Genomic DNA, 26,242 nt, shown 5'->3' with positions numbered 1-26,242 from the left:
AAGACATCAAATATTTTCTTGTAATTTTGACATGAAATACAGTACGTATGGTCCTTCCGCTGTAATCATGCACTTTTATTGCAAGTAGACAAGAAAGTAGTGCGTATACCGTGTATGTAGAGAAGTGCTTTAAAAGTAACCAAGATGACAAATATGTTAATAGTCAACACCAGATAATGAATGAAAGTTATTTAAAAGTCATCATGTAAGTTTCCATTCACTAAAGAGAGGAGCTTCTTCGTCACACATTTTTCTCTCATCTTGTGTGCCCTCGTCCTCATGGGAGCTAAAGTGGGTCCCATGTAGGCAGTACCAGCACAGAACACAGCAGTTCTGGCCCATATTCTTTATATAGAAGTCCTGCTTTCACTTCCACATGCAGCACGGAGAATTGGGTCATATAGCGGGACAGCCCAAAGGTCCTTGGCCTTCATTTTCCAGGATCGCCCCCAGTCTACTTTTTGGACTCAAGAGTTAGTTGGCTTTGGACTACAGACAAAGATCAATGATATAAGACACATGGGAGCCTGTGCAGCAGAATCAATTTCCACGTGACGTGCACCTTCAGAGGGGTTGATGGGATGTGGCGGGAATGTGACGTGCACGCTGCAAAAAAGGCACCAATAACCTGATCCACAATTGAAGCGTGTAACCTGGCATGGATGCGACACATGACGCTTTCTGGCCCTCCTCCAAGTCACTTTGCATGCTCAACTCTGAATGTGTGTGTGTTGAGACGTTGGAAGAGCTCATTTCCAAAGCATTTCACCCCAAAAGTAATTATTTGATCACATTGTCACTGGCAATAAACCTGCCAAGCCCTACTAACTACTCAAATATCACAGATTTAGGATATTGTGTCTTATGTAACACGAAAAAATTAAGGTATTACTATTTTTTACAGCTAGTGAAGTCATACTAAGGAGTTAAAATGCAGATGTAGCATTAGCAGTAATTTAGCACCACTGGTATGTGTTAGTGTTAGCGGTGGGAAGTGGCATTGACCGTTGCATGTATCATTAGTGATAGGGTGTAGAGTTAGTGGTTGGATGTTACGCAATTACGCGATCGGTTCTGCGCATGCAACCTATGTTTTTGTACCTACAGTACATTTTTAGCGATTCCACTAATGTGCAGAACACGTCTACATCCGGTCGTCATATTTCAAGCATCTGTAATCTAGTATGCCGCACAAACTCACAAAAACGTTAAGATTTGAGAAATTACAAAATTATTGACTTTTTTCTTATATCCATGTTATAAGTGTATAATTAGTACAGATCAAGTACTAGCATGACCAGCATATGTTCTGTCTTCTTGCTGGTAGCTGGTCTATGCTGGTCAGACCAGCATACCAGCAGATCCTGTTTTTTTTTTCAGCAGGATGAAAAAATACAGATAATAGCATTTACTAGCATATGGATGGTATTTCCGCGGTTAAAAAAAAACTAGCTGAATCATTGCACTTTGCCTATGGTTGTTTACATTCAAATATGACAGCATTTTATGTGTTGTTTTATTGTTTTCATGTAGGTTATGTGTAACTGGATATGATGTTTGCGTCTGCGCTACGTGCATTGTGTATATTTTTATGTAGCTCAGTGTAGACGATAAAAGCATCCGTACTGTAACAAAGTATTTAAAGTCACTAATAAAGTAACCCCCCAATGTATTACATATATGAAGTATGGTTATTGATCTTGAATTTTAAATGTTTGTACATTTAAAAATAATTTTTTAAAAAAGGAAGGGACATAGGTCTCTTGCATGCGTAGAACCGCATTACGTTGTGACAGCGTCAATAGGGGTAGAATGTAGCATTAGCTGTACTGTAGCTGTACTGGATGTACTGTAGTATTAGCGGTAAGTTTTAGTGTTAGCGGTGTTATGTGGTATTAGCATTAGGATGTATCATTAGCGGTGGCATGTTAGGTTAGGTGAATAAATTCTGTGGTTTGCAGCATTAGCATTAGCATTAGCAGTTGGGTGATCACGAGAGAGAGAATATTGTCCTCAGTATCGGGGGGCATGTAGCATTAGCAGGGAGGTGGGGCTTAGTGACATCACTCAGGAGGGAATGACATCTTCATGTTTGTTTGTTTTGGTGTGACTGTTTTTCCACCTCCAGGCTCGTTTGCTTTGCGGCTGCTAAGCTAACTGACCACCTGTCTGACTGAACGTGTACAGTACATGTCGACCACGGCCACACTATAAACTCCACCCCTTCTTTCTCTCGCTCTCTCTCTACCAGTCTGCCGTCCCACAGCCCACCTTCTCCATGCCAGTCACCGTGCCAGTGTCCAATCAGAGCGCTCCACCGGCCGCCGCCCTCCAGTTCAGTAATAACCCGAGCGGTGCCCTGGTCACCACCACCTCCTTCGTCACCTCCGCCCTCACAGACCCCCGCCTCCTGTCGCCACAGCAACCAGCCCTGCAGCGGAACACCGTTTCACCAGGACTGCCACAGCGACCTGCCAGCGCAGGTACTAGACGCCAAAAGTTCCACCATTTTTTTCTCGTTTTAGTTTCTACTTTTTTGACAGCTTTGACTTGTTTTGATGCTCGCTGACTGATGAGGTTTGTACGCAAGGAAACCTCATCCACTGCAGGAAATACGCACAAAGACGAAACAAAAGCCTGTCTTCAAAAAGAACAGCAGGCTGTGAAGTGACGCCCACTCGCTTTGATTGACAGCTCCTCTTTGGGAGGTGCGGCGCACAAAAGACAAACGACTTCTACCACCTAAAAAATGTTTTTGAATCGCTCGTTTGTTGACGCCCACAGCTTGTCTTCACGCTTACATGATTGGGCTGCAGCCACTTCATTAGGCACCCTATCTAAATCAGCTTTTACAAAGATAATAATGTTGACTTTTGATTGACAGGAAGGTATTCATTCAGCAATCTGTTTATTATTCTGATTGACTGAGGGTTAAAATATTATAAACCACTCACAGTATGATGCAGTACACTCCTGCAAACTACTACTATTACCAACTCACCATTACAAATAGATTTGCATTAGTTCTTAGTATTTATTATGAATATGTAATAATCACCTGATGAAGTGACCAGTCAGTGGATCATTCAAGCAGTGATGATCATGCAGATTAAGTCGTATTTAACAAAAGCATTTAACAATTGAATCCATGTAGTTGGGATTCAAGGACCATTTTAAATGATGTGAATCCAACACTGGAGCACTCTATTCAAGCAGACACTTGATTGAATGATTAACGTGGAATTTCCTAGTGGGATGTCATTTAAGTGGAATATGCATCACTGTAGCCGAGTGCTGCTCTTCATGTACAAGATGCTCATGTTGCTCGTCCTGGTCTCCAGGAGCTCTCCTAGGAGGAGATCTGGGAAACTCCAACGGAGCGTGTCCAAGTCCAGTTCGTAAGTAAAGTCTCTCTTACTCCCTCCATCCCTCACTCACACACACACACACACACACCTTTAATTCTGCCTGACATAAAAACGTGAAATGATTTTGATGGCTCTTTTACAAACAGTGGCAGATTATTTTCAGTGTGCCAACAGGCTCACTTTCAGCACACGCATGCACATACACACACATACACACACACACACACACACACCTGTTGACAGGCGACAGCTGAGGGTCACAGTCCAGAGGACAGAATGTGACAGGAACAACAGTGGTGGGGTGGGAGGTTGATAAGGAACAAGAGAAAGTGAAAGTGACTGAACTTTGCTTGGAAGTTGTGTTGTGTTTGTAAATTAGCATCTTCTGCTATCTTCTAAATGACGACCTTCTTATAGTCAATTATTTGTGGCTGAAATCAATTGAGTAAGAATGACACTACTTTTGTTGCTGTTTATTGGAAACGAGAAAAAGCGACAATTTATTTTCAAATATAATATGTTTATGAACACCGTGGCCTCATTTCATAGTACTTTGTCAATGTCTAGGCACTCGGAATAATTGACAAGCAGACTCTATCCAGGGATTTTCTTAACAATGATCATGATAATTGAATTTCTTGAAAATTGTAACCGAAAATGGTCAAAAGAGCTGCACGCCGGCCGAGTGGTTAGGAGACCCGAGTTAAATTCCACCCTCGGTCATCTCTGTGTGGAGTTTGCATGTTCTCCCCATGCATGCGTGGGTTTTCTCCGGGTACTCCGGTTTCCTCCCACATTCCAAAAACATGCTAGGTTAATTGGCGACTCCAAATTGTCCATAGGTGTGAATGTGAGTGTGAATGGTTGTTTGTCTATATGTGCCCTGTGATTGGCTGGTGACCAGTCCAGGGTGTAGCCCGCCTCTCGCCCGAAGACAGCTGGAATAGGCTCCAGCACCCCCGCGACCCTTGTGAGGATAAGCGGTAGAAAATTAATGAATGATCAAAAAATTGAAAAGAATTTGCAAAGTTTGAATCTAGAATCAACTAGAATCTTGTTTGTTGAAGTCATTTTGCCTTTAATCTTTCTTCAAGCCTTTAAGTCTTCTTCAGTTCTGAACGAACTGGTATCTCCCATTGTGGCCAACAAATACATGTCAGAATTGGAAAGACAAGCACTGAGCTCCTATAGAGGAACAAAGTTCACCCACTGGTTCAGATATGTCAACACAAGATCAAATCTATGAAGTAGATTTGTTTACGGAACACATAAACTGAACAGAAATCAGGAAGATATCAAAGACTATGTTTTTGGAAAGCAAAAAGTGTGGGCGGAAAAGAACGGACGCCTCATTATTTAGGTCTACAGAAAACCTGCCCACCTGCTCTTTGACTCCCATCACCGGCACAGAAGATCCTACCACTGAAAATGGAAGACAGAAGTAGCAGTGTGTGTATGCTAACTGGGCTTTGGGGTAACTATGCCCGACCCTGACAATGGAAACAGGAGATGAAATGTGCTTGGTCCCATACAAGGCTGATTTGCCCAGAGGATTTTCTCCAAACCTAACATACCAATGCATTTCAAACCCACTAACACCCTCAGACAGAATCTAGGTCGTTCCAAGGACAAAATCCAGAGAAGAAAACTTGATAATGTTGTTTATGCAGTGTAGTGAAATACTCTCCACAATGGAGAGACCAGGCAACACTTATACAAACACATAACACAGCATCAGAGAGCAGTTTCTTCAGGCCCCAGTCAGTAGTTTATTTGTACCTCAGGAAGAAGGGAAATTCCTTTTGAAGACAACAATGTCCAAATTCTAGATAGAGAAGACTGCTGGTTTGAAAGAAACTCGAATGGCCTTCTCTAAACGGAGGAGATTTCAATGTCTTGACATCCCGCCACCCAAAATTGTCCCATTTAAATGAAACGGTGGCCACAAATCAGCTGTTTTGCCACCAGACGGACAAACGACCTATTGTTATGCAGCACAGTTTTTCAGCTGTTTGGATTCAAGCTTTGCAGATTACCACGAGCGAGGTCAGTGATTCTCAACTGGTGGCTTTGGGTCACAGAGACATTTTCAGTGCCATTAAAGTGGGCCTCGAGTCTGTGCTATTTGCCTCTACGTCACCACAAGGTGTGTGCCATGTTTCTGGGTGACTTTATAAATATTTATATTAGACTGCCTTTATCTATCCTTTATCTATGAAGAAATCAGCGTCTAACCGCTCCAGCTCACATTGTTTTGCTTGGGGAATTCCACCAACAGTGAAGAGTTGCAGGTACAGTTCATCTTTTCATGCCCAGTTAGATCTATTGACCCAGGCAGAGGCGTCGTCTACAGAAGAAATGGACATCCTATTATTATAGATGGAGGTATTATAACTTACCTGCTGATTTAATCTGAAAAAAGTACAATTCAATAATTTGAATTGAATTGTTTATCTGAGGAGTTGAATCAGAGCAACTGGACATTACTCTCACATTCCAAAGAAATGTTGAAAAAAACGGTTTGAATGTGAGTGTGAAAGGTTTTGTCTATGTCTGCCCTGTGATTGGCCGTTGACCAGTCCAGGGTGTACCCCGCCTCTTGCCAAAGGTCAGCTATAGAGGACAGGCATAGAATGGGTGGTTCACCTCTCATCCAGGTGCTGTTATTCAACTCATCAGATAAACCAAGTACTGAAAACCTGTACACACACTTTTTTCATCATTTTAACATTTGTGGCTAAAACCGCGGTGGTGTAGTGGTAAGCGTTTTAGACTTCGGCCCAAGGTTCGAATCCCCACTAGTAAGCATCATTGGTATTCGTTAGGAAGGGCATCTGGAATATAAAGTGCTCCAGCCAAAATCAGTACACGGATCAAAAACGATCCGCTGTGGAGACTCTGTAATCAGGAAAAAAAAGTTAAAGAAACAAACAAACATGTGTGGCTAAAAATGTGTTGTTCCTGAGCAAGAAGATCATCATCATGTATCATAAGCACCATATGAAAACGCGTTGCCCTTTAAATATAGGAAGTTTTATATGGAAAAATTTGGGTCGTCACTTGTCATTGAGGGACGATGATGTGTCTTGCAGCCAAACAGTTGAGAACCACTGACCTAGATGACTGACAACCTACACAGAAAGATGGAAAGGAATCTGTAGCAAAACAAGACATGACATAGAGAAGCGTCGTCTATGTTGCAGGTTTTATTTTGTCCCACTTTGTCCGTGTGCATCATTAATCCACACGTGCCCCGTTAAGACTTTCTTCTTGAAACCAGCCGAGCACAAATGTTCCTGCAACAACTGCAACAAATAAAAAAAGGCGACACCAGTCTTCTACCCCCCTCCCCCAACACCCGGCCCCTCTCAGCTGTTCCACTTCGTCTCTGCTCTGCAATCAGCCGCCACCCCACCCCCATCCGCCCAACTGTCCCTGGTCTTGGCACCGGCCGGTCCTCAGAGGTGACTTTGACGCTGGCCAGAGCTCCCTCCTTAAATCCCATTAGCCAGGACAGATAATGCCAGCCAGCAAGCAGTAATGGAGGTTTTTTTTTCCTCTCTGTTTTAACGTTCCCCTCTTTGGTGGTTTGATAGAGATTTGGTGTCAGTGGACGTGGGCCAGCAATCAATACGTTTACTTTGACTTGTCTGCACTTTGTCAGGGAGACAAGCTAGCTTTCAGTGTTGCTAATGACCGACAACATGCACACTGGGGTTTAACATTACATTCTCTTGTTTTTTTTATTGAAGCTCAGGTGAGTAAAATGTTCTACCATCTGCCTATAATCAAGATTACAATTCTGAGATGACTTATTTTTCACATGAACACACACACACACTGTATTCTGGACCATGTGTTTAAGTTTTCTAATCACAAGAAAAATCTATTAATTAATGTGATCACTCCTTTTGCGAGCTGATAAAAAAATAGCCAGCCAGCGTCGCTGGTGGTGTTGGCCAACAGCAGGTAGAACCGGGATGCTGAGCAAACACGCCCCGGGAGAACTGAGGAGGACAGTCATGCTAAGGGGTAGTCTTTGGGTAAAATGGTAACCCAAACATTTGTAGACCAGTGTTGTTTTTGCCTCTAAGGCCCACATACAGAAACATTTTCATTCATTCATTCATTTTCTAGCGCTTTTCCTCACGACGATTGCGGGGGCTGCTGGAACCTATCCCAGCTGTCTTCGGGCGAGAGGCGGGGTACACCCTGGACTGGTGGCCAGCCAATCACAGGGCACATATATACAAACAACCATTCACACTCACATTCATACCTATGGACAATTTGGAGTCGCCAATTAACCTAGCATGTTTTTGGAATGTGGGAGGAAACCGGAGTACCCGGAGAAAACCCACGCATGCACAGGGAGAACATGCAAATTCCACACAGAGACGGCCGAGGGTGGAATTGAACCCTGGTCACAGAAACATTTTAAAATACATTTTGCATTTTAATGCTAAAAGCATTCATTCATTCATTCATTTTCTACCACGTATCCTCACTAGGGTCGCCGGGGCGCTGGAGCCTATCCCTGCTGTCTTCAGGCGAGAGGCGGGGTACACCCTGGACTGGTCGCCAGCCAATCACAGGGCACATATAGACAAACAACCATTCACACTCACATTCATACCTATGGACAATTTGGAGTCACCAATTAACCTAGCATGTTTTTGGAATGTGGGAGGAAACCGGAGTACCCGGAGAAAACCCACACATGCACAGGGAGAACATGCAAACTCCACACAGAGATGGCCGAGGGTGGAATTGAACCCTGGTCACAGAAACATTTTAAAATACATTTTACATTTTAATGCTAAAAGCAATCCAGTTTAATTTAGAGATGAAATGATTTAGAGATGATTTTGTTTGGATACATTTTTGTGTCTACAAAGAGGACTACTCCTTACATCTAATCTGTAATGTAGGTTAAGATATGCCAAGCAGTTCAATCAATATATTTAAAAGACAAACGGCTTATGTTTAAGTTTGTGTCAAAAATAAACATAAAGGTACCAGTACTGCTATTATAGCTTAACATTACACCTTTGTATCCTGGAGACTTTCATATTTTCTTATTTTCTTTTCAGTGTGGCCTCCATTTAAATTTATTGTAATGTGGACTGATGTGTTGATGTACTGTACTACTCATTCTTTACTCCCGTGCATTATGGTGGATACAAGCAAGACGTTTTAACATAACATCATAAACTTCAGTCACTGGAAGGTTTTAGTTTTATTTGCCATAGAATTTTAAACACTTCAGTGTGTTTCAACTTGAAGGTTGATGGTATCTGCAGTCTCCATCATGTGTTGAAACATAAAGCACCATTGAATCACATCCCGGCTCAGGTGACTCGATCCATCCGGATGTTTCTTGTGGTCTGCTAATGCCTCTCCAACCCCCCCACCCCAACAGTCTCTCCTGCACTTCAGTATCTTGTTTCTTTCCTATTTCTTGTCCTCTTCTCAGCTGTTGTCCTGGCGCTCTGCACCATTGACGTCACACAGCATTCCTTACATTCTCATGTCCTTCCTCAAATAATCCCATGCATCACACATACTGTACGTGAGCCAAAGCTAACTTGCCTGCAAAATATCTCAAAATCAGCCACAAGACGTCAAGGAAATAGCATGGGTCACAGTTTTACATAAGAGAGTTGGGATCTGTTGTCCAAAGTCAAAGGTGATGAATGGGAAAATCTTGTATGGCCTGAAACACAAAGATGATGCTTTCATGGATGACTAAGGAAGTTCACAAAATATTCACATTTGCAGGCTGAAATCAGAGGATATTTACATTTTGATATCTAAAATGATTAATCGAATAACAAAATCGTTCTTGATTGTTTGATTAATTTATGGACCGCACGGCGTACGAGTGGTTAGCATGTTGGCCATACAGTCAGGAGATTGGGAAGACCTGGGTTCAAATCTCCGCTTAGGCATCTCTGTGTGGATGTTCTCCCCGTGCATGTGTGGGTTTTCCTCCCACATTCCAAAAACATACTAGGTTAATTGGCGACTCCAAATTGTCCATAGGTATGAATGTGAGTGTGAATGGTTGTTTGTCTATATGTGCCCTGTGATTGGCTGGTGACCAGTCCAGGGTGTACCCCGCCTCTTGCCCAAAGACAGCTGGGATAGGCTCCAGCATACAAGGGACCCTAGTGAGGATAAGAGGCATAGAAAATGAATGGATTAATCTATGATTCATCAATTAATTGTTGCAGCCCCAGCGTCAATGTCCCTCTAAGTGTCAATTTTCCCTGCTTCCGCCCTGTGCATGCACCGCAAATACGTATGTGCTGGGCATTAAATAAAGTACAACCTAAACTGTGAATAAATATATTTATTCACTTTGCAATTGTGAATGGCAGTATAGCAATGCAGAACAATGATGATATGTAGAATAGAATAAATGTTAATAATAATAACACTGCCATTATGTATTTACAGGGAAAGAGTTACAGGAATTTACACGGTTTTACACATTTTATTGTGCTAAATGTGGATGTTTTAATGTAAACAAAAGTTGATCCCTAAAAAGTGTACATATCGCAATTCTTTCAGAGCAGGGCCCCCAAGTAGATCAGAGCAGGAACCCTACCTAGACCAGAGCAGCACCCCTATCTAGATGAGAGTAAGACCTTCAACCTTACAACAACATATTACACAGCTCATTAAACTATTAGGTTTTTACTCCTTTCATTGTAAGCATGCAGAATCACACATATTAAAAGTAATGTCATGGAGATGACTGCTGTAATTTCATTATTTTAATAAGAAACTCAGGATTTGGACAGGTGTTATACCGGTGTAGCCACAGCGTGAACATCTGATGTCGCTCACAGGGGTCGAAACAATTGAGATTTACGGTATACCACAAGTCAGTGACAATGCCTGAAAACTATTTGACATTTTGTGGAACTGGAAAGTCCCAAAAGAAGAGGAATTGCTGAGGCAGTGGCTTAGTGGCTTACTGTATATCAGGTTGGCTAGAAACCTCGTTCTCCATCCCAGTCACTGTTGTTGTGTACACGGGATACTTATTGAAATTTACTGACAAGAAGTATTGGAGATACAGCTATGGTCTTAACTTTAAAAACTAAAAAACTGTCCTTTGAAATTCAGTCAAATTAAAGGTCCCAAACACACAGTTAAATGTTTACACATGACTTCCAAAAGCCACCTGCTGCACGGAGGCTGTGTGTGTGTGTACGTGTGTGTACGTGTGTGTGTGCGTGTCATTGGTCAGCTGTCTGCTGAGAAAAAAGTTTTCATGCCGGTGAGGCTTAGGAGGCGTTTCATCTTCATCATTCATCACTCCTCGCTGACCGTTAGACACATGACGATCGTTTCCTGACAGGAAGTCATCTGCCATAGCAACCGCTGATGTTCTCATGAAATGGTCCCCCATCTCCTCGCTACTGAAACTTTCGTCCTGACATAATGACTTTGGCCACTAGAGGGCAACGGAAACTTAAATGGCGAATTGAGTTTTCTTTTGCGTGATTTCATTGAAGAAAACGATTTTATCCCTTTTTCTTCTTCATGTTCTCATCTTCCCAATTTAGTTTCAAATGCCTCTGCTTTTTATAAGGAAATTAAGATGAAGTACAGTAATTACCATGTAACAACACTGACTTCTTATTCACGTTTTTCTTCCCGCCTTTCTGCCTAATACCACACTGAGCTGATGGCTGTTGTTTCTATAGTGTGTGTGTGTGTGTGTGTGTGTGTTGTGTGATTGACATGAAGCAGAGTCACATGTTGCTGTTGTCATCAGAAGGTGGCGTCACAGACAACTTTTATCTAACTGTCTTATGCACACCCTGACTCCGCCCACATGTGCGTGTGTGTGTGTGACTGTGCGAGGCTGGAATGTCCCCGCTCAAACAATCTCACAGTGATGACATGGTGTCGCCATTCAAAGTTTTTATAAGGAGGTGATTTATCTTTAATATCAACAAGTTGGTTGTGACTTGCTATGCTATGCTTCTATTCTGACCATGGCAACCAAGACACAGCATTGCGTATGGCTGCTTATTAAGTGTGTTTGTAGGCCAAACTCCCACCAGGATTTTGTTTACATACGACATCTATCTGTCTTTCCGTTGGACAACAGCAGCCCCTAAAATATTACAGTAGTCTGTCTACTGACTACTGACACCCACAAGTATTTTGCAGCCACAGTCCTCCAAAGTTTTTATTGACCTTTTTTCCACATCAGTCATTGTTGTGACGGATTATGTTACAGCTTAGGGCGAGGTAGTAGAAAAAGTTATAATACTCCAAGAGTAAGAAGTACATAGAAGATAGGAGGACTAGGATACAAATATTAGTGGTTAAGGTGTAGTTTATGGTCAAGGGTTAGGAAAAAATTAAGCCGAGAGTTGGATATAAACCACACCCCTTATGGTCAGGGTTTGAGGTTTAGGGTTAGCCTTAGGAAACATTCATTCATTCATTTTCTACCGCTCCACACAGAGATGGCCGAGGGTGGAATTGAACCCTGGTCACAGAAACATTTTAAAATACATTTTGCATTTTAATGCTAAAAGCATTCATTCATTCATTTTCTACCACTTATCCTCACAAGGGTCGCGGGGGTGCTGGAGCCTATCCCAGCTGTCTTCGGGCGAGAGGCGGGGTACACCCTGGACTGGTCGCCAGCCAATCACAGGGCACATATAGACAAACAACCATTCACACTCACATTCATACCTATGGACAATTTGGAGTCGCCAATTAACCTAGCATGTTTTTGGAATGTGGGAAGAAACCGGAGTACCCTGAGAAAACCCACGCATGCAAGGGGAGAACATGCAAACTCCACACAGAGATGGCCGAGGGTGGAATTGAACCCTTGTCTCCTTACTGTGAGGTCTGCCCGCTAACCACTCGACCGCCGTGCCGCCCCTTAAAACAAAGTAATAATAAATAGAAAGTAGCATATGGAACGACAAAGGATACAAATATTCCCAATGTCCTTATTCCATTCCGTCACCTCTCTCTCTCTCTGTATTTCTCTCCATAGCTAACGGCTACATTAGCGCCAGGGCGTCCCCTGGCCTGCTGGCCGTCTCCAATGGCAACAGCCTGGCCAAAGTGGTCCCAGCCAAGTCTCCTCCCCCTCCCAGTCCTCAGATGGTCAACAGCCGCAAGCCGGACCTCAGGGTCATCACCTCGCAGGGCGGCAAGAGCCTCATGCAGCTGGTGAGGAAATGTCTGAAATATATGTGGGAAAATCTATGACTTTAAGTATCAACATCTAGGATGCTCTCTCGTTGAGATGAAGTTATTTTTTTCTTACAACATTGTGTGAACAGTTTGGTGTCATTCCAAGCTACAAATCAGATGCATATTGTTCCTCTCTTTTGCATCAGCAGAAATTAAACGTTAGTTTCGGTAAATTAAACTTGAGAGTCGAGACCAAAACATGTCATGTGTGTAGTCACATGACGCCTGTGTTTTTTCCCGCCGTGCAGACAGAAGAAGAGCTGGAGCTGGTCAGCGAGGTGAATAGAACCTTCTTTCAAAACCTTCTAGGCTGGTGTCATGTCCAACTTTGCATGTGTGTGTGGGGGGGGGGGTGCTCTAATGAGATCCAGCTAGGCCTGTCACGATAACAAATATTCCTGGGTATTATTGCCGATAAACAATATTATTGTGAACATTATGTTGAGACCGTTTTTTCATGATAATGCATATATGGCATAATAAAGCGAGTACATCGTACCAAAAGCAAGAAACTTGAATTTCTCAAGTGTATTATGCTAAAATATGTTCTATATTGTTTGAAATTATGATTTACCTAAGTTTTTGGGGGGAAGAGTACATTACATTTGTAAAAATTACATTTTTGTATGTGGTGGGCAGCCATTATGAATTTCCTAAGCTAAGCTAGGAATTTCCTAGGCTAAGCTAAAGACGAACCGCGTCATAGTCATATTTACACCATAGCGGTAAGCATTCAAAGTATTACTCAGGAAAAAAAACACATTTTCATAGACATTCAGGATAAGCGGCATAGAAAATGGATGGGTGTCGCAGGGGCAGCAGCCGCAGCGAAGTACACACTAACAAAGGCTATAAAGAAGCCGACTTAGCATTGTCTTCATCTCCATGTGTCTTCCTCATCAGACACGCTACGTCTCTTTTAGCAAAAATAGCATTTAAATATAAATCTAAATATTTCTGATTATGAATCAACGTCACTTTTGTTATTGTCTGAAGTTGAGATTGCGTGTCATTGCAGATGTCAGCTCATTTGCATACAGTATATACTGTACTTCCTTGATTCACTTTGAGCAATGTTTGTGGATTTTGCTGTGTACATTTAATGGAGCTTAACGTAGCATTTTTTTGGATGCAGCAAAATGCATTTGGTGCACAGTGAGGTGTTATACTGTACATCAGGAAACTTAAGCTTCACCTTTTTGTATTATTTCATTGTCTTTGTCACAAACTATTTCATGTCACAAATTGATGATGCGCAAACAGGCTGACATTGACATCAGATCAGGTTTTATACACAACAGGCACAAAGAAGGAATCAGATCGTGTAGCTAACCACAAACACAGCTAGAGACAGAAGACAGCAGAAAGAACGGAGTGAGTGAACCCTCCTGTCAGTCATTCTATCGCCCAGGAGTTGGGACAGATGAACTCTCTTTTCATCCAATCTGTTTGGTAGAGAAAGAGGAGAAAAACAAATACGCACGCACATGTCAATAAATTGTCAAGTTTGTTGTTATTTATCGTGCCGTGAACTTACTTATTTATTATTGTGACAGGCCTAGATCCAATAGAAAGATTCCGCCTTTACAAAGATGAGAATGCTGACTTTGGATTGATAGTTTACTGTATATCTCTCAAGAAGGCAAAATACTAAAGGCAGAATTTTTATAGGAACTTAACAGATTGTGTACATTTTTCTAGTGAAGTTGCAAGATTGTACACACACACGCACAGGCGTGCATGACTAGGCATGCTTTTTACGTTTCTCGCCCTGGCACTCATGTTAGCAGAGCAACCAGATGTTGAGGTTGAAAGTTTTGGGAAATGTTTTAAAGTAGGGCTGTCAAATTACAGATTAATCATAGTTGGTAATTCATCGTGATTAATCACCATTAACAATTATGTCTGTAGTATGCCCGTTTTTACTGGATTATATATATTTGTATTATATATATATATATATATTTGGGCGGCCGAGTGGTTAGCGCGCGGACCTCACAGCTAGGAGACCAGGGTTCAATTCCACCCTCGGCCATCTCTGTATGGAGTTTGCATGTTCTCCCCGTGCATGCGTGGGTTTTCTCCGGGTACTCCGGTTTCCTCCCACATTCCAAAAACATGCTAGGTTAATTGATGACTCCAAATTGTCCATAGGTATGAATGTGAGTGTGAATGGTTGTTTGTCTATATGTGCCCTGTGATTGGCTGTCCACCAGTCCAGGGTCTACCCCGCCTCTCGCCTGAAGACAGCTGAGATAGGCTCCAGCACCCCCCACGACCCTCATGAGGAAAAGCGGTAGAAAATGAATTAATATATATATATTTGTATGTATTAACAGCTCCAAAAACCTAAATATGTCAAGCTAAAAGATACCACACAACTTTAAAATCAATTTGCCTAACACTAGACATATGAATCACTCTTTCAAGTGTTGTTCAGTGTAATTACACAAAAAAACATAATGTTATTGATGAAATAAATTACTTAGTTGCTGCCATTGACTTTTGACAGCCCTGGTTTTAAGACAAAGAAGCATCAGTGTTTACAGATATGTGAGCGTGTTCAGGCCTCGGGAGGTGATGCGACAATTAAGTCAGACTTACTAGATTTTCAGCTTGAAGCTTCCGGGAAGACTTGAAGAGGAGACGATGTCAAGGTAGAAGAATATGAGTGAAACAAGCAGGAGGCACAATGAAGCCTCGGTGACGCTTGTTTACCGCGAATTAGTGCATGCATGCAGGGAGATGCATATGCTAACCTTTGATGAACATGCATGAAGTCATGTGTGGTGCATGCCTTCACTCTGACCTTTTATGGAGAACAGGACCATGTTTCCTCACACATCAAAACCCCACCATCAACTTCCAGTCAGCAAATGAGAACCTGTTCACCATGGGTGCCTAATGGGGTCCTTAGCTCAGCAACACCAGTCCCCTCGTCTTTAACGTCCATGATGTTACTGTGTTCCCAGAATGCTCAGCGGCTCGGTGGCTCGCAGGTTCCGCAACCCCTGACTACACCTGTGGTTTCTGTGGCGACGCCCAGCCTGCTGGCACCTTTTTCCGGCATGCAGACGGCCTACAACACTGGTAAGACTGGACCAGACCATTAAATCTGATATACATTATATGAACATTACTCTTTTTGCTCCCATCTCTCATGAGGTGAACTTAAAAGATGTAAACATTTTCTCTGTACACAACTGGTCTATTTCTCTCAAATATAGCAAATACTGTACTGTATTCTTTGTCTCCTTTGGCGCAATAATCCATCCACCTCACAAGTGTGACATACAGTATCAAGATGGCGATGAGACAGCATGATTATTATTAGTAGTAGTAGTACTGTATACATTCACCTGGCCACCGTAAAAGACCACTTTAAAATTTGCAGTTTTCTCACACAACACAATGTCCACCCCACAGTGGCCTTTTATTGTAGCCAGCCCAGCTGTACAATGATCACGCTGTTTCATCAGCATCTTGATATGCCACACCTGTGCGGTGGATGGAAAGGAGAAGAGCAAAACAATGTTTGAGAGCAGTAGGAATTGTGTGTACATAGAAAAAAAATCAGCTCATGAAGGATGGTAGCCAAAATTAAAGTGTTGAGTGTATGGTGAAATTATGGTATATTAGAAATAAATGAAATATGATGTCAATATGGTACATTAGAGCTCTATTAAAATAATGTAAATAAGGCACATTAGCATTCAATAGGATGTAACTATGGTATCTTAAAGGTACATTAAATATGATGTAAATATGGTACATTAAAGGACATTAAGTATGATGTAAATGTGATACATTAGGAGTTGGTAGACTATTAAATAAGAAGTGGAGTGCGATTGAAAAGTGTGTGAAAGCAGCCTTGGCGTATCCAAATGCGAGAAGCAGCTACTGCTCGAATAAACAAAGACTAGGAAATCTTTACTTTTGCTGGAGCCTCATTTTAAATGTAGATGTGACCATAAAAGCTTTGCGCACACATTCATTAACCGTGAACGTTTGACATCAAAGTGTGCAGAGCATTTCAAAATAAAAGCTCCCACAAGTGGAAGTACATGTTTTCTCCGGTTGAGTACACTCAACTCTGACCCACACCGGCATGGGCGGCCTTCTGCCTCGACCGGTGGACGAGCTAATGCCCCATTGAGGCGACTGAGTAAGAATGGTGTTTAAAAAGAGTAATTATGTCATGAACATCATCTTTTGTGCCACGGAGGGGACTTAAAACCCACCATGAATATTCCCTTTGTTCATTGTGGGTGAGCTGCTGGAATGACTCCACTTCAAAGGTCTGCATTAATATGGATTAGTCCTGATGAATATTGATGCTGCGCAAAGTTGCGGCGTGTAAAACAATCCCTGGCTGCTTTCATCCCAGAGTACCAGCTGACGAGTGCAGATCTCACTGCGCTGCAGACGTTCACGCCACCGGGCCTGGTGCCTGGCAACATGGCTGCCTGGCAACAGCAACAGCAGCCCGCCATCACCCAGCAACAGCAGCCGCAGATCAGTCTGGCGTCGCTCACCAACTTGGTGTAAGCATACTTCCTCTTCCGCTGCACTCTTGACATTTGACCTTTTGCTTCACACGTGTGACGGCTTGGGCAAACTGGCACGCAAAACACCGGGAGCACTTCCTCATCTCTGTGGTGACCTAGATTACACTCCCACCCCCTCGTCTCTGACTCCCACGCTGGTTTACTGTATCTGCCGCTAGCATGGTTAGCCTGCTAGCTGCTAACCGCACACACATACTGAGCCCTGTAAGCATACGCTGACTAGCAACCTTAACGTTGTTTAGCACCTAGCTAATGAATGCAGGAAACGCAAATTTCCGCACTTACGTCAATTATCATCCTGCCAGCCATTTTCAGAGCGTGATCCATACTGTCAGAGTTATGGGGCATTTTTGCTGAAATTTCAAGACTCACACAATATTGACTTTAGACACAGTTCTTTCATCAGAAAAAATGAGTTTGTTTCTAGCCTTTTTAGGTCTTTATAAATCGGCTGTAGAACGTCAGGTGGTTTCAGCAAAAACACCTGGTTTTGACCAAAAAGAGAGAAAATTAGCTTTTTCTCCAGAGACACAAATTCAAGCAGAACAGTGACTGACATCCATATTTTTTGTTTTAGTGACACCTCAAACATTTGAGCAGTTGTTTATTTCTATGAAACAACTAAAACAACACAGGAAAAAAAGATTTTAATGACAACATAACATTTATTCACAGATTTAGAATATAACAAAAAACATAACACAGAATAATAATCTACAAGTCTGAAATTCACACTCAAGACTTCCATCTGGAGCTCCCGCCAAAAAAGCAATAGACGGACATCTTTGGGAGTCAACATTACTTTTTAAAAAGGTGAATGAGCTAATAGTCGCCATCTTGGCTATGTATTAGAAGGGGAGGGACTATCTGTGAAGTGCCGTTAAAAAGTATAGAAGAAGAAGAGGCGAGAAAATACTGTAATTAATTTGTCATTTCCAGTAAGTGTGCAACAATGATAATAGTTTTGGTTGAGCACACACTAAGGTACTCACCACAGAGAGTGCAAAGTATACTTAAAGTGCGCTGATGTCAAATATTCCATTTGAGACACATCCCAAGTACGTTGACATAGCTGTGAAAAAGGAGGGAAAAGATTAATTTGCATGCCACGCCACTAGGGGCAATATGACCCACATACGCACCAACTGTAATCAGCGTATTTGAAATGTGATGTCATGTGACGGCCACGCCATTAGCCATTAGCTTAGCATCACTGTCACACTGAACAAGTGACGGCGGCATCATCGTATCCTGTTTAGAAGTCTTCTTCAGTGGAAGTAAAGAGCCAACTGAGGTTTTGAGCGGCTGACGATTGTTTTGTGCCCTTCCCTACTTTTCTTTCACAGCATGTGGGGTGCAGACAAGCAAAGTGCGGAGATGGCTAACTGCATCTCCAACATTGCTGCTAACCTGAGGTGAATGTTAGCGTCTATCAATGCTCCTTGGCTCCGCCACCACCCGTAGTGTGAGGAGATGCCAAAAAACAAACCTTGTGTTTTTTTTGTGTGTGTGTGAGTTTGCTGTGTGGCTTCTTTGTCAGGCTGTTGTCACATCCCTCAAAGCTGCAGACATCTTTTTTGGAACAAAGACTGGAGTGAAGACCCGACACATGCTGCAGGGAAGACTCCCTGCTTTTACTCCAAAACACTCAACCGCTGCATGATTGACAGCTTTACATCCATGGGGACATGGCTTAGCTACGTAAATAGCGTGTCATCATTGTGTGGCGACTATTCAACAAAGTCAGCGGCACTGGAAGCCATCTTTCCGCTTGTTTTTGTCTTCTTCCCATTCTGGAAGTGACCATTCTCCGTCCACGAATCAACACACTGCACAGTCTAGTCCTGCCCCTTTAAAAAAAACTAATATACATATATATATATATATACTGTATATAATTTTGCTAAAGACCCAACCAGGGTGCAGTAGTTGTCTGCTGCCAGAGAAGGCGCTGTTTTACCTGTTCCTTCCTTCCTCACTCTTTGGGATGATAAACGTATGAGCAACTTAGACAGCCGGTCAGCTGGCGAAGAAGCAAAACATTTTGGGAAAGAAGCCTTCTTCTGGCTGTGCTGGTGGTGTCATTAGCGCTCAAGTTAAGCTGCCCCCTCTCGACTCCATCACTGTCATCAGCAGGCTGCTGACTCGACCGTTTTTATTGGCCGTCATCTAAGCTACCTGTTTGGGATCAGTGTGTGTATGTGTGTGTGTGCGTGGGCTTGTGTGTGTGTGTGTGTGATGGCCTGGAGCAGCGCTAACTTAACTTGCTCTCACTCTGCCAGCAAGTGAGGGAATATTAGCGAGGCCGTGCTGCAGCTGATGTGACATATTAGAACATTCCCGCCGGGCCAAAGGCAGTAATTGGGAGCTTCAAATTCACATCCAGCTGAAGGCTTGAGAGAGCGAGAGACAGAGAGAGAGAGAGAGAGAGAGAGAGAGAGAGAGAGAGAGAGAGAGAGAGAGAGAGAGAACGTCCTGACGACCGTGTCAGAAGAGTGAGCATCACAATGCACACTTTTACATCGTTAAAAGTTGTCAAAGGTTGTCAAAAGAAGTGATGGTTGCCACCTTTTTAGAACACTTCCTCTAAAGGGAGGAGCTAAGAGAGAGCGTTGTGTGCGGATTGGTGGACAGAGAAAGGCAAGAAGACAAAACCTAAACCTTGGTAGACATAAAACATTGATACTTATTCATTAGAGTGAGATGTTCGCATTGTGTTTTAGCTGAAATACGAAAAGGAAGAATGAGGCAACATGGTGTTGTTGATTAGCGCCCCCTCCCCCATGTGTCATGAAGCATGGCTACTTATTTGCTTTCACTTGTCTGCTAATGTTGCTCATTTGTGCTAAAACCGCTGCATTCATTCCTCAGTGGTGAGTTCAATCAGGATGTCTCACTCTGTGTGTTTTTCTGTGCTGCCCGCTGCAGGCCGATGGCTCCTCTCCCTCAGGGCACTGCACTGACCGTCAACACCAACCCTCATGTCAACATCAAGTCTGAGCCCGTCTCACCCAACCGGGACCGCAGCACTCCCAGTTCCACCGGGGGCGCCGGCGGTGGTCAAATGCACGTCCAGGGTGGGGCCGCCATCACCTACCCCACGACTCTGCGCCAGGAAGCTGGAGGTCAAGGCCGCTCACCCGTCGACAGCCTGAGCAGCAACGGCAGCTCGTACGAGGGCAGCGACCGCGATGACGCCGCCCAGGGGCGAGGGGGCGGCGGGCCGGATTTCCACCACCAGCCCGGTGCCGGCAGCCTCCAGCAGCCCACCATGGTCCTTCTGCGGCCCGCCTCGGCCGAGCCCCAGGACCAGGACGGGGCCAACGTCAAGAGGATGAGGCTGGACGCCTGGGTCACATAAAGTGATGAACACTGCGAGCTGGGCCGGGTCGGGTCGGACTAAAAGAGAACTGGCCTGTGCACTGCTCCACACACACATCAACACACACACACCAGCCCCTCCTAACACCTCCCTACACACGCACACACACGCATGCTAACATGTGCACTTGTGTTTCCTCACGCAGACCTTGCCACCGCGACATAACACAACCAGAACCAGACTACATTTGGGACATCATGAAGAGTAGAAACCCTGAAGGGCAGAACAAACAATTCCCAGCATGCCTTGCGTATGCCGCGTTGCATCTGCGTGTCATGTCATTTGGACGGCAGAAGTGCCGCCTGTTAAGTCGCGCCGTTTTTCTTGTTAACAATGAGCTCCAGAATTTAGTCAAGTTAAGAAGGAAATGTAAGTACTGATTGGATTTGTTGCTGCGCTGAAAGATTGGCTTGCTCTTTCAATCAGGGATGAGCTGCGACAACACACAGTCGTGTCACATGCAGATCTTTTGGAGTGTGTGTGTGTGTGTGTGTGTGTGTGTTTTTGAGGTTCTTGACTCCATGTTTGGACTTTATGTTAGTGAACCGAACCATGTTGGGGCGTGTACATAAACAATGTTGTGGCTTTGCGTGTGTGATGAAGCGTTTTAATAATACTACTATTAATAATAATAATAATAACAATAGATGACGTGCACGCCACAGAGATTGTACATATGAGCTCAGTATTTGGTTGGAAGGAAGAAGAAGCAAACTGATTCTCAATGGAACTCCTTTTTTTAATGATTATTTATGCGTGTACAGAAGTGTCATTTGTTGACAAGCCACCAGAGGGCGCTATTAGACAGAAAAGGGAAGGAGATTTTTCACTCACTGATGAGAAAGCGCACTTTACCTTAAAAACACCCCGCCACCCCACACACACACACACACACACACACACACTTTACATGTCGGCTTGTGAAAAAAAAATCAAAATTTGCACTTTTCTCCAAACTCCTGTATGTCCGGTCAGGTTTTAATTGGTGAAATGTAATACTTCACTTAATGTGTCCACAAACGTCACACACAGTAAAGCATCATTTTATTGAAAAAAAAACTTGCTGCGGGTATATGACAGAATAACCTAATGTTATTTTATTCTGTATATTTTTGAAGAAGTGGTATTTTATTTTAATCAAGCAGGATGGTTGTTTCTCAGGAAGCAGTCATCCGGATCAATTTAATACAACAAACCTCTGACTGAAATGTTGATGCAGTTTGTAGGCAGTGCCACTTGATGGCAGTGTTGCTTACCTCCTAATTCTTATTGTGTGACTTCACCGCCATCTTTCATTTGGAATCAGTCAGTCCCATTCAAACACATTTGAACAACGCACACACTGGAATCGATGCAAACTTTGATCCGTCCGGGTATTTTTATACTTTTAAGGTCATCACACTTAGAATGAAAGCAAAACACACTCGCTGGACGTGGCAACACTTTTAAGGTTTTAGTGATGAAAAGTGCAAATGTATGTTTTTCTTCTAGTACCAAAAGTCTCATAGGAAGCTTCATCAGAAAGTTCCATTTTTAGTTACTGACCCCTTCAGTCCAGATTGGGGTTGGGGTTTGCCCCCCCCCCTTGATCATCAGCGTCAAACGACATGCCCCTTTAAGGCAAAGAAAGTCGTTAATTAGCGTCTTCATAAAAAAAACATATCAATTCCAATATTGAACTCGTATTGAAAGTCATGTAATCTATTTCATTTGTTATGGCAACATGCGGACGTTTTTATAACTATTTATTAGAATAATGTGTACCAGTGGCGATACAATTTACGTACTTTTACGTTCGTTCATTTTAAGTACCATTCTGCGAGTTTTGGCTCCACCATGACGCCTCCAGCCATTTGTTTCCAAGTTAGCCCACAAGGGGGCGCCGCCGCAACCACAAAAAAGACAATCATTTTAAACGCTTGCGCCCGCCCCTACAAACTTATGGCACTCCTTGCTGGTGTACAATGATGTTTCGACGCCTCACTCACTTTCCAGTGTTAATTTGTGCTGTTTTGTATAGTGATATTGTTGTTATTATTATTATTATAAATATCATCATAATGACCGCAGCTATGTCAACATCATTTAGAATCTGCGGTTCTTTGTGTAGCTCAGTTTCATTTGGAAGTTATTTTATTATCTAAGGATATGCTATACATATATTTTGTCTGGGGGATTTTTTTTTTCGTTATTTCAGAAGTTTAAACGTGTTTCTAATGTTGCACGATTTTTACGACACAAAGCCAATGTCACGAGCTAAGCGGTTTCAGCGCCACCGTGCTGCGATGCCGCGACTTGAAGTCCGACGCACAAACGTCTCCACTCGGAGGAGGTCGCGGGGTGGGGGGGCGGGCGTGCCACGTCTAAATAAGTTATTTGTGAGCAGACAACGATGTCAATGCATGGACGGAGGGAATACATTGTAATATCAACACATGTCATCACACAAATATTTAAAAAATGAAGAAAAAAAGTATAAAATAAATTATAGCTAATATATTGTGTTTGGCTAGTCTGCTTTTTTGTTGTAAAGATACTTTTTTGTTGTTTTTGGAGAATGATATACAATTTGTGTATATTTTCATAAATAAAAGTATGCACTGATATGTTATTACAAAATCTATACTGCTTTTACAAAAAAAAGTGTTTGTTATTGTACCAAAGTATCCAATGGTCCCCTCTTGGCCCCCCTTTTCCCTTTTTTGCGTATGTTTTACCGTATTTTATATATTAAATAGACAAGTTGACCTACACAATTGTGTCGCTTTGTTTGTGTGCGGATGTGAGCGAAGTGCCTCGTTGCCACCGCTAGATGGCGCCCCGGCTTGACCACAAATGGACGTTGGTAGAACGTCACAAATTTAAAATAAATTGAGGAAAAAGAGATAGAAAATGAATGAATGAATGTTGATAAAAATGAGAAAAATAGATACCGAACGTATATAAATAATGAACATGTAATAAAACATGAAATATAAATGATTAGAATTAAAGGTGAGGAATCTTCATTTATATTACTAGTCATTACACTCAAGCCCCATTGGGCTCGTCATTTACCAGTCAGTTTGTCAGAACATGTGACGGAAGAACTTGTGTGGTAAACTAGCATATGGTTTTGATGGCTTGGCAGAGATACGATATTACAATTATTTTATTTTGAGGAAGTGATAGCTACTTTTACATTAGCAAACCAAGGACCAACTTTATTTGTAATTTTAAACGTAATTAATGTGTTTTTACCCACTTTTTTGTCTCTCCTACGAGGTTATCCCAATGCAAATTAGTATATGCAAATTAGTAGATGATGTCATCTCGCGACGTCGAGGACAGCCAATAGCTGCTCTTCTTACTGAAGAGTTATCAACCGTGGCACGGGCACGCCATGAAACAAGAAAACAAGTAAAAACAGTGTTTGATAGTTTTTGGCGCTGAGTCCTCCACTCATTCTTGTTGTTTTGTTGGCAGCCGTGAGAAACAGGAAGTCATCTGGGGCTTCTAATAAGTCACGCCGGTGTGGTGGGAAGTTTCATGTCTCACACAGATACACACACTTTAAACAGGACGCTGTTAGTGAACATTCGCCATCTTGACTGAAACATTAATGTTTGAACGAGGTGTGTGGGCGTGGCATGCCGTCTGCCATGTAATTTAATTTCCACACGCTAATTAGATCACAGTATCTGCTACACACACACACACACGCATTTATTTGTATTATCAAGTTAAAGCTACGCTGCCTCAGGCATAGATATCTGCACTGCGAGCAGTCAAAAGTGACCACCAAGCTTCTTTTTTTTCTTTTCATGTGTCTCACAGTCCCTTAAATATCTTCCTTTACACCTTGAATGCTTTATCGGGTGGTGAACAATAGCACCACCCACACCAGGGGTCTCAAACTCAATTTTGAGACCCAGTTTGAAACACCTGACCTAGACTGTATTTTTATAATAACAAGACCAACCAGAGCTACCTTGTGAGCATGACTACAACTAGCTAGCTAACTAGCTATTTGCACATTTAACATAATGTAAACTATGATTAATGCCCAAATAATTAAAAACATTCCTGACATCACAGTGTTAACAATAGAAGACAGCTTGTTTATTGAAAAGAGACAATGTTATGATATGAAATGATGAGCTTATAGCTGCATGTTGTGTTGCCATGGATGATGAACATGGTCCATCGCTGAGGATCAGCAAAGTCATCTGCAGCTGTCAGCAACACATTGCACTCCGCCGTGCAACCTCATCTATTTTAAAACAACTCATGATGAAACAGTTGGAGACTGACTGCAAGGTCTCTATGTTAGACATCACCGTCTACATAGAAACAGGTTTAACAGGGTTTTGTTTTTTTAAGTGAACACTTGAGTCATCCTGTCTTTGGACATGAAAGTGCAGTAGTGCATATTTTAAAACTGAGCCCCTGAGTTTCTACTAAAACATAAGTCCAGTCAAACCTACTGCGTGGGTTTTCTCCGGGTACTCCGGTTTCCTCCCACATTCCAAAAACATGCTAGGTTAATTGATGACTCCAAATTGTCCATAGGTATGAATGTGAGTGTGAACGGTTGTTTGTCTATATGTGCCCTGTGATTGGTTGTACCCCACCTCTCACCTAAAGACTGCTGGGATAGGCTCCAGCGTGCCCGCGACCCTCGTGATAAGCAGTAGAAAATTGATTTTGAATAATTATACTTCAGTAACATTTACTTATGTAGGATCAGCAGATCACATTTTGAGAATACCAACCAAAGTCTTCTCATGAGTTTCCTGGTGGCCTGCCAGGCATGGCTACAGTTGGCCAATGACCTGCTCTGCTGGGAGTAATGCATTGTGGGTAAACATTTAAATAGCTGTAGTTTATGTTAAACTCGTATTTGGCACTTGAAATATTTATTATTTGAGTGTCAGTTTGCTGTGTGATGATTTCAGCGCTCTCCGTAAAATGACATTGTGAGTGAATGAATGACCTGCTGCAATTTCTGATGGTTTGTTAGGTGCCTCAAGATCCCCTATACAATTAGTGATTGGTTTCTGCCAAAGAATGAGCTACTGAGTTGCTAGCAGCACAGTATTTAAACAAGTCGTTGACGCCAGCCAGTATGGCGTTGGTAAAATCTCACTCCCTCTGCCTCAAAAGCTGCACTGAACATTCGGCTCACAGTGCGGGCTCAGCTGTCAGCGACTTAAGATGTTTTTTTAAAAATCATTCTTAAAAAGCAAGTAGAGCTTTCTTAAGAATAGACTATATGAGAATGAACTTGTAATATTTACTTGTAATATTAACAGTGCACCCACTCAAGTGAGTGTATGTGACGGACAGTGGCGTGTTAAATTCCAGCATAAACACTGATCCCTTTCCTTCCTCTCGCTGGATAAATTTAGGCAGCAAAGAAGAGAAGGAGGCAAGTCACAATTGTTTGCCAAACTGACTGATGAATGTTGATTGGGGGGGGGGGGGGGGGGGGTAGAGGGCAGGAAGGCAAAGAGGCGAGGTCACACATTGTTCACTTTTTTTGGACCTTTCTCCCTCCAGGGCCTCACTGACACTTTCTTGATGTTTGTGTTGCTTTCTGATTATCATTTTTTTCATCATTTGAGAAATAACAGTATTTGCACTGCTAATATTTTAATTTATTTCATTTCATTTCAACTTTTGATTACTTTTTACTC

The 26,242-nt window shown here is 42.6% G+C and overlaps 1 protein-coding gene across 6 annotated transcripts in view; it reads left to right on the top strand.

Moving 5' to 3' along the window:
• Nucleotides 1-23,345, top strand: part of mef2d (myocyte enhancer factor 2d) — a 97,211-nt gene extending 73,866 nt beyond the window's left edge. For 2 of the 6 annotated variants that reach the window (XM_058053755.1, XM_058053754.1), the window contains 8 exons: nt 2,252-2,483; nt 3,342-3,398; nt 12,412-12,590; nt 12,863-12,892; nt 15,587-15,704; nt 17,002-17,158; nt 18,529-18,597; nt 20,111-23,345. In XM_058053755.1, the coding sequence (XP_057909738.1) occupies nt 2,252-2,483; nt 3,342-3,398; nt 12,412-12,590; nt 12,863-12,892; nt 15,587-15,704; nt 17,002-17,158; nt 18,529-18,597; nt 20,111-20,543 (1,275 nt within the window). In that variant the 3' untranslated portion in view covers nt 20,544-23,345. The other 4 variants (XM_058053759.1, XM_058053756.1, XM_058053757.1 and 1 more) reach the window with 4 other exon arrangements.
• The last annotated feature ends 2,897 nt before the right edge of the window (nt 23,346-26,242 follow it).

The sequence above is a fragment of the Doryrhamphus excisus genome, chromosome 17 (assembly GCF_030265055.1).
Source record: "Doryrhamphus excisus isolate RoL2022-K1 chromosome 17, RoL_Dexc_1.0, whole genome shotgun sequence".
NCBI classification, from domain to species: Eukaryota; Metazoa; Chordata; class Actinopteri; order Syngnathiformes; family Syngnathidae; genus Doryrhamphus; species Doryrhamphus excisus.
This window is presented reverse-complemented; position numbering and strand designations above follow the sequence as displayed.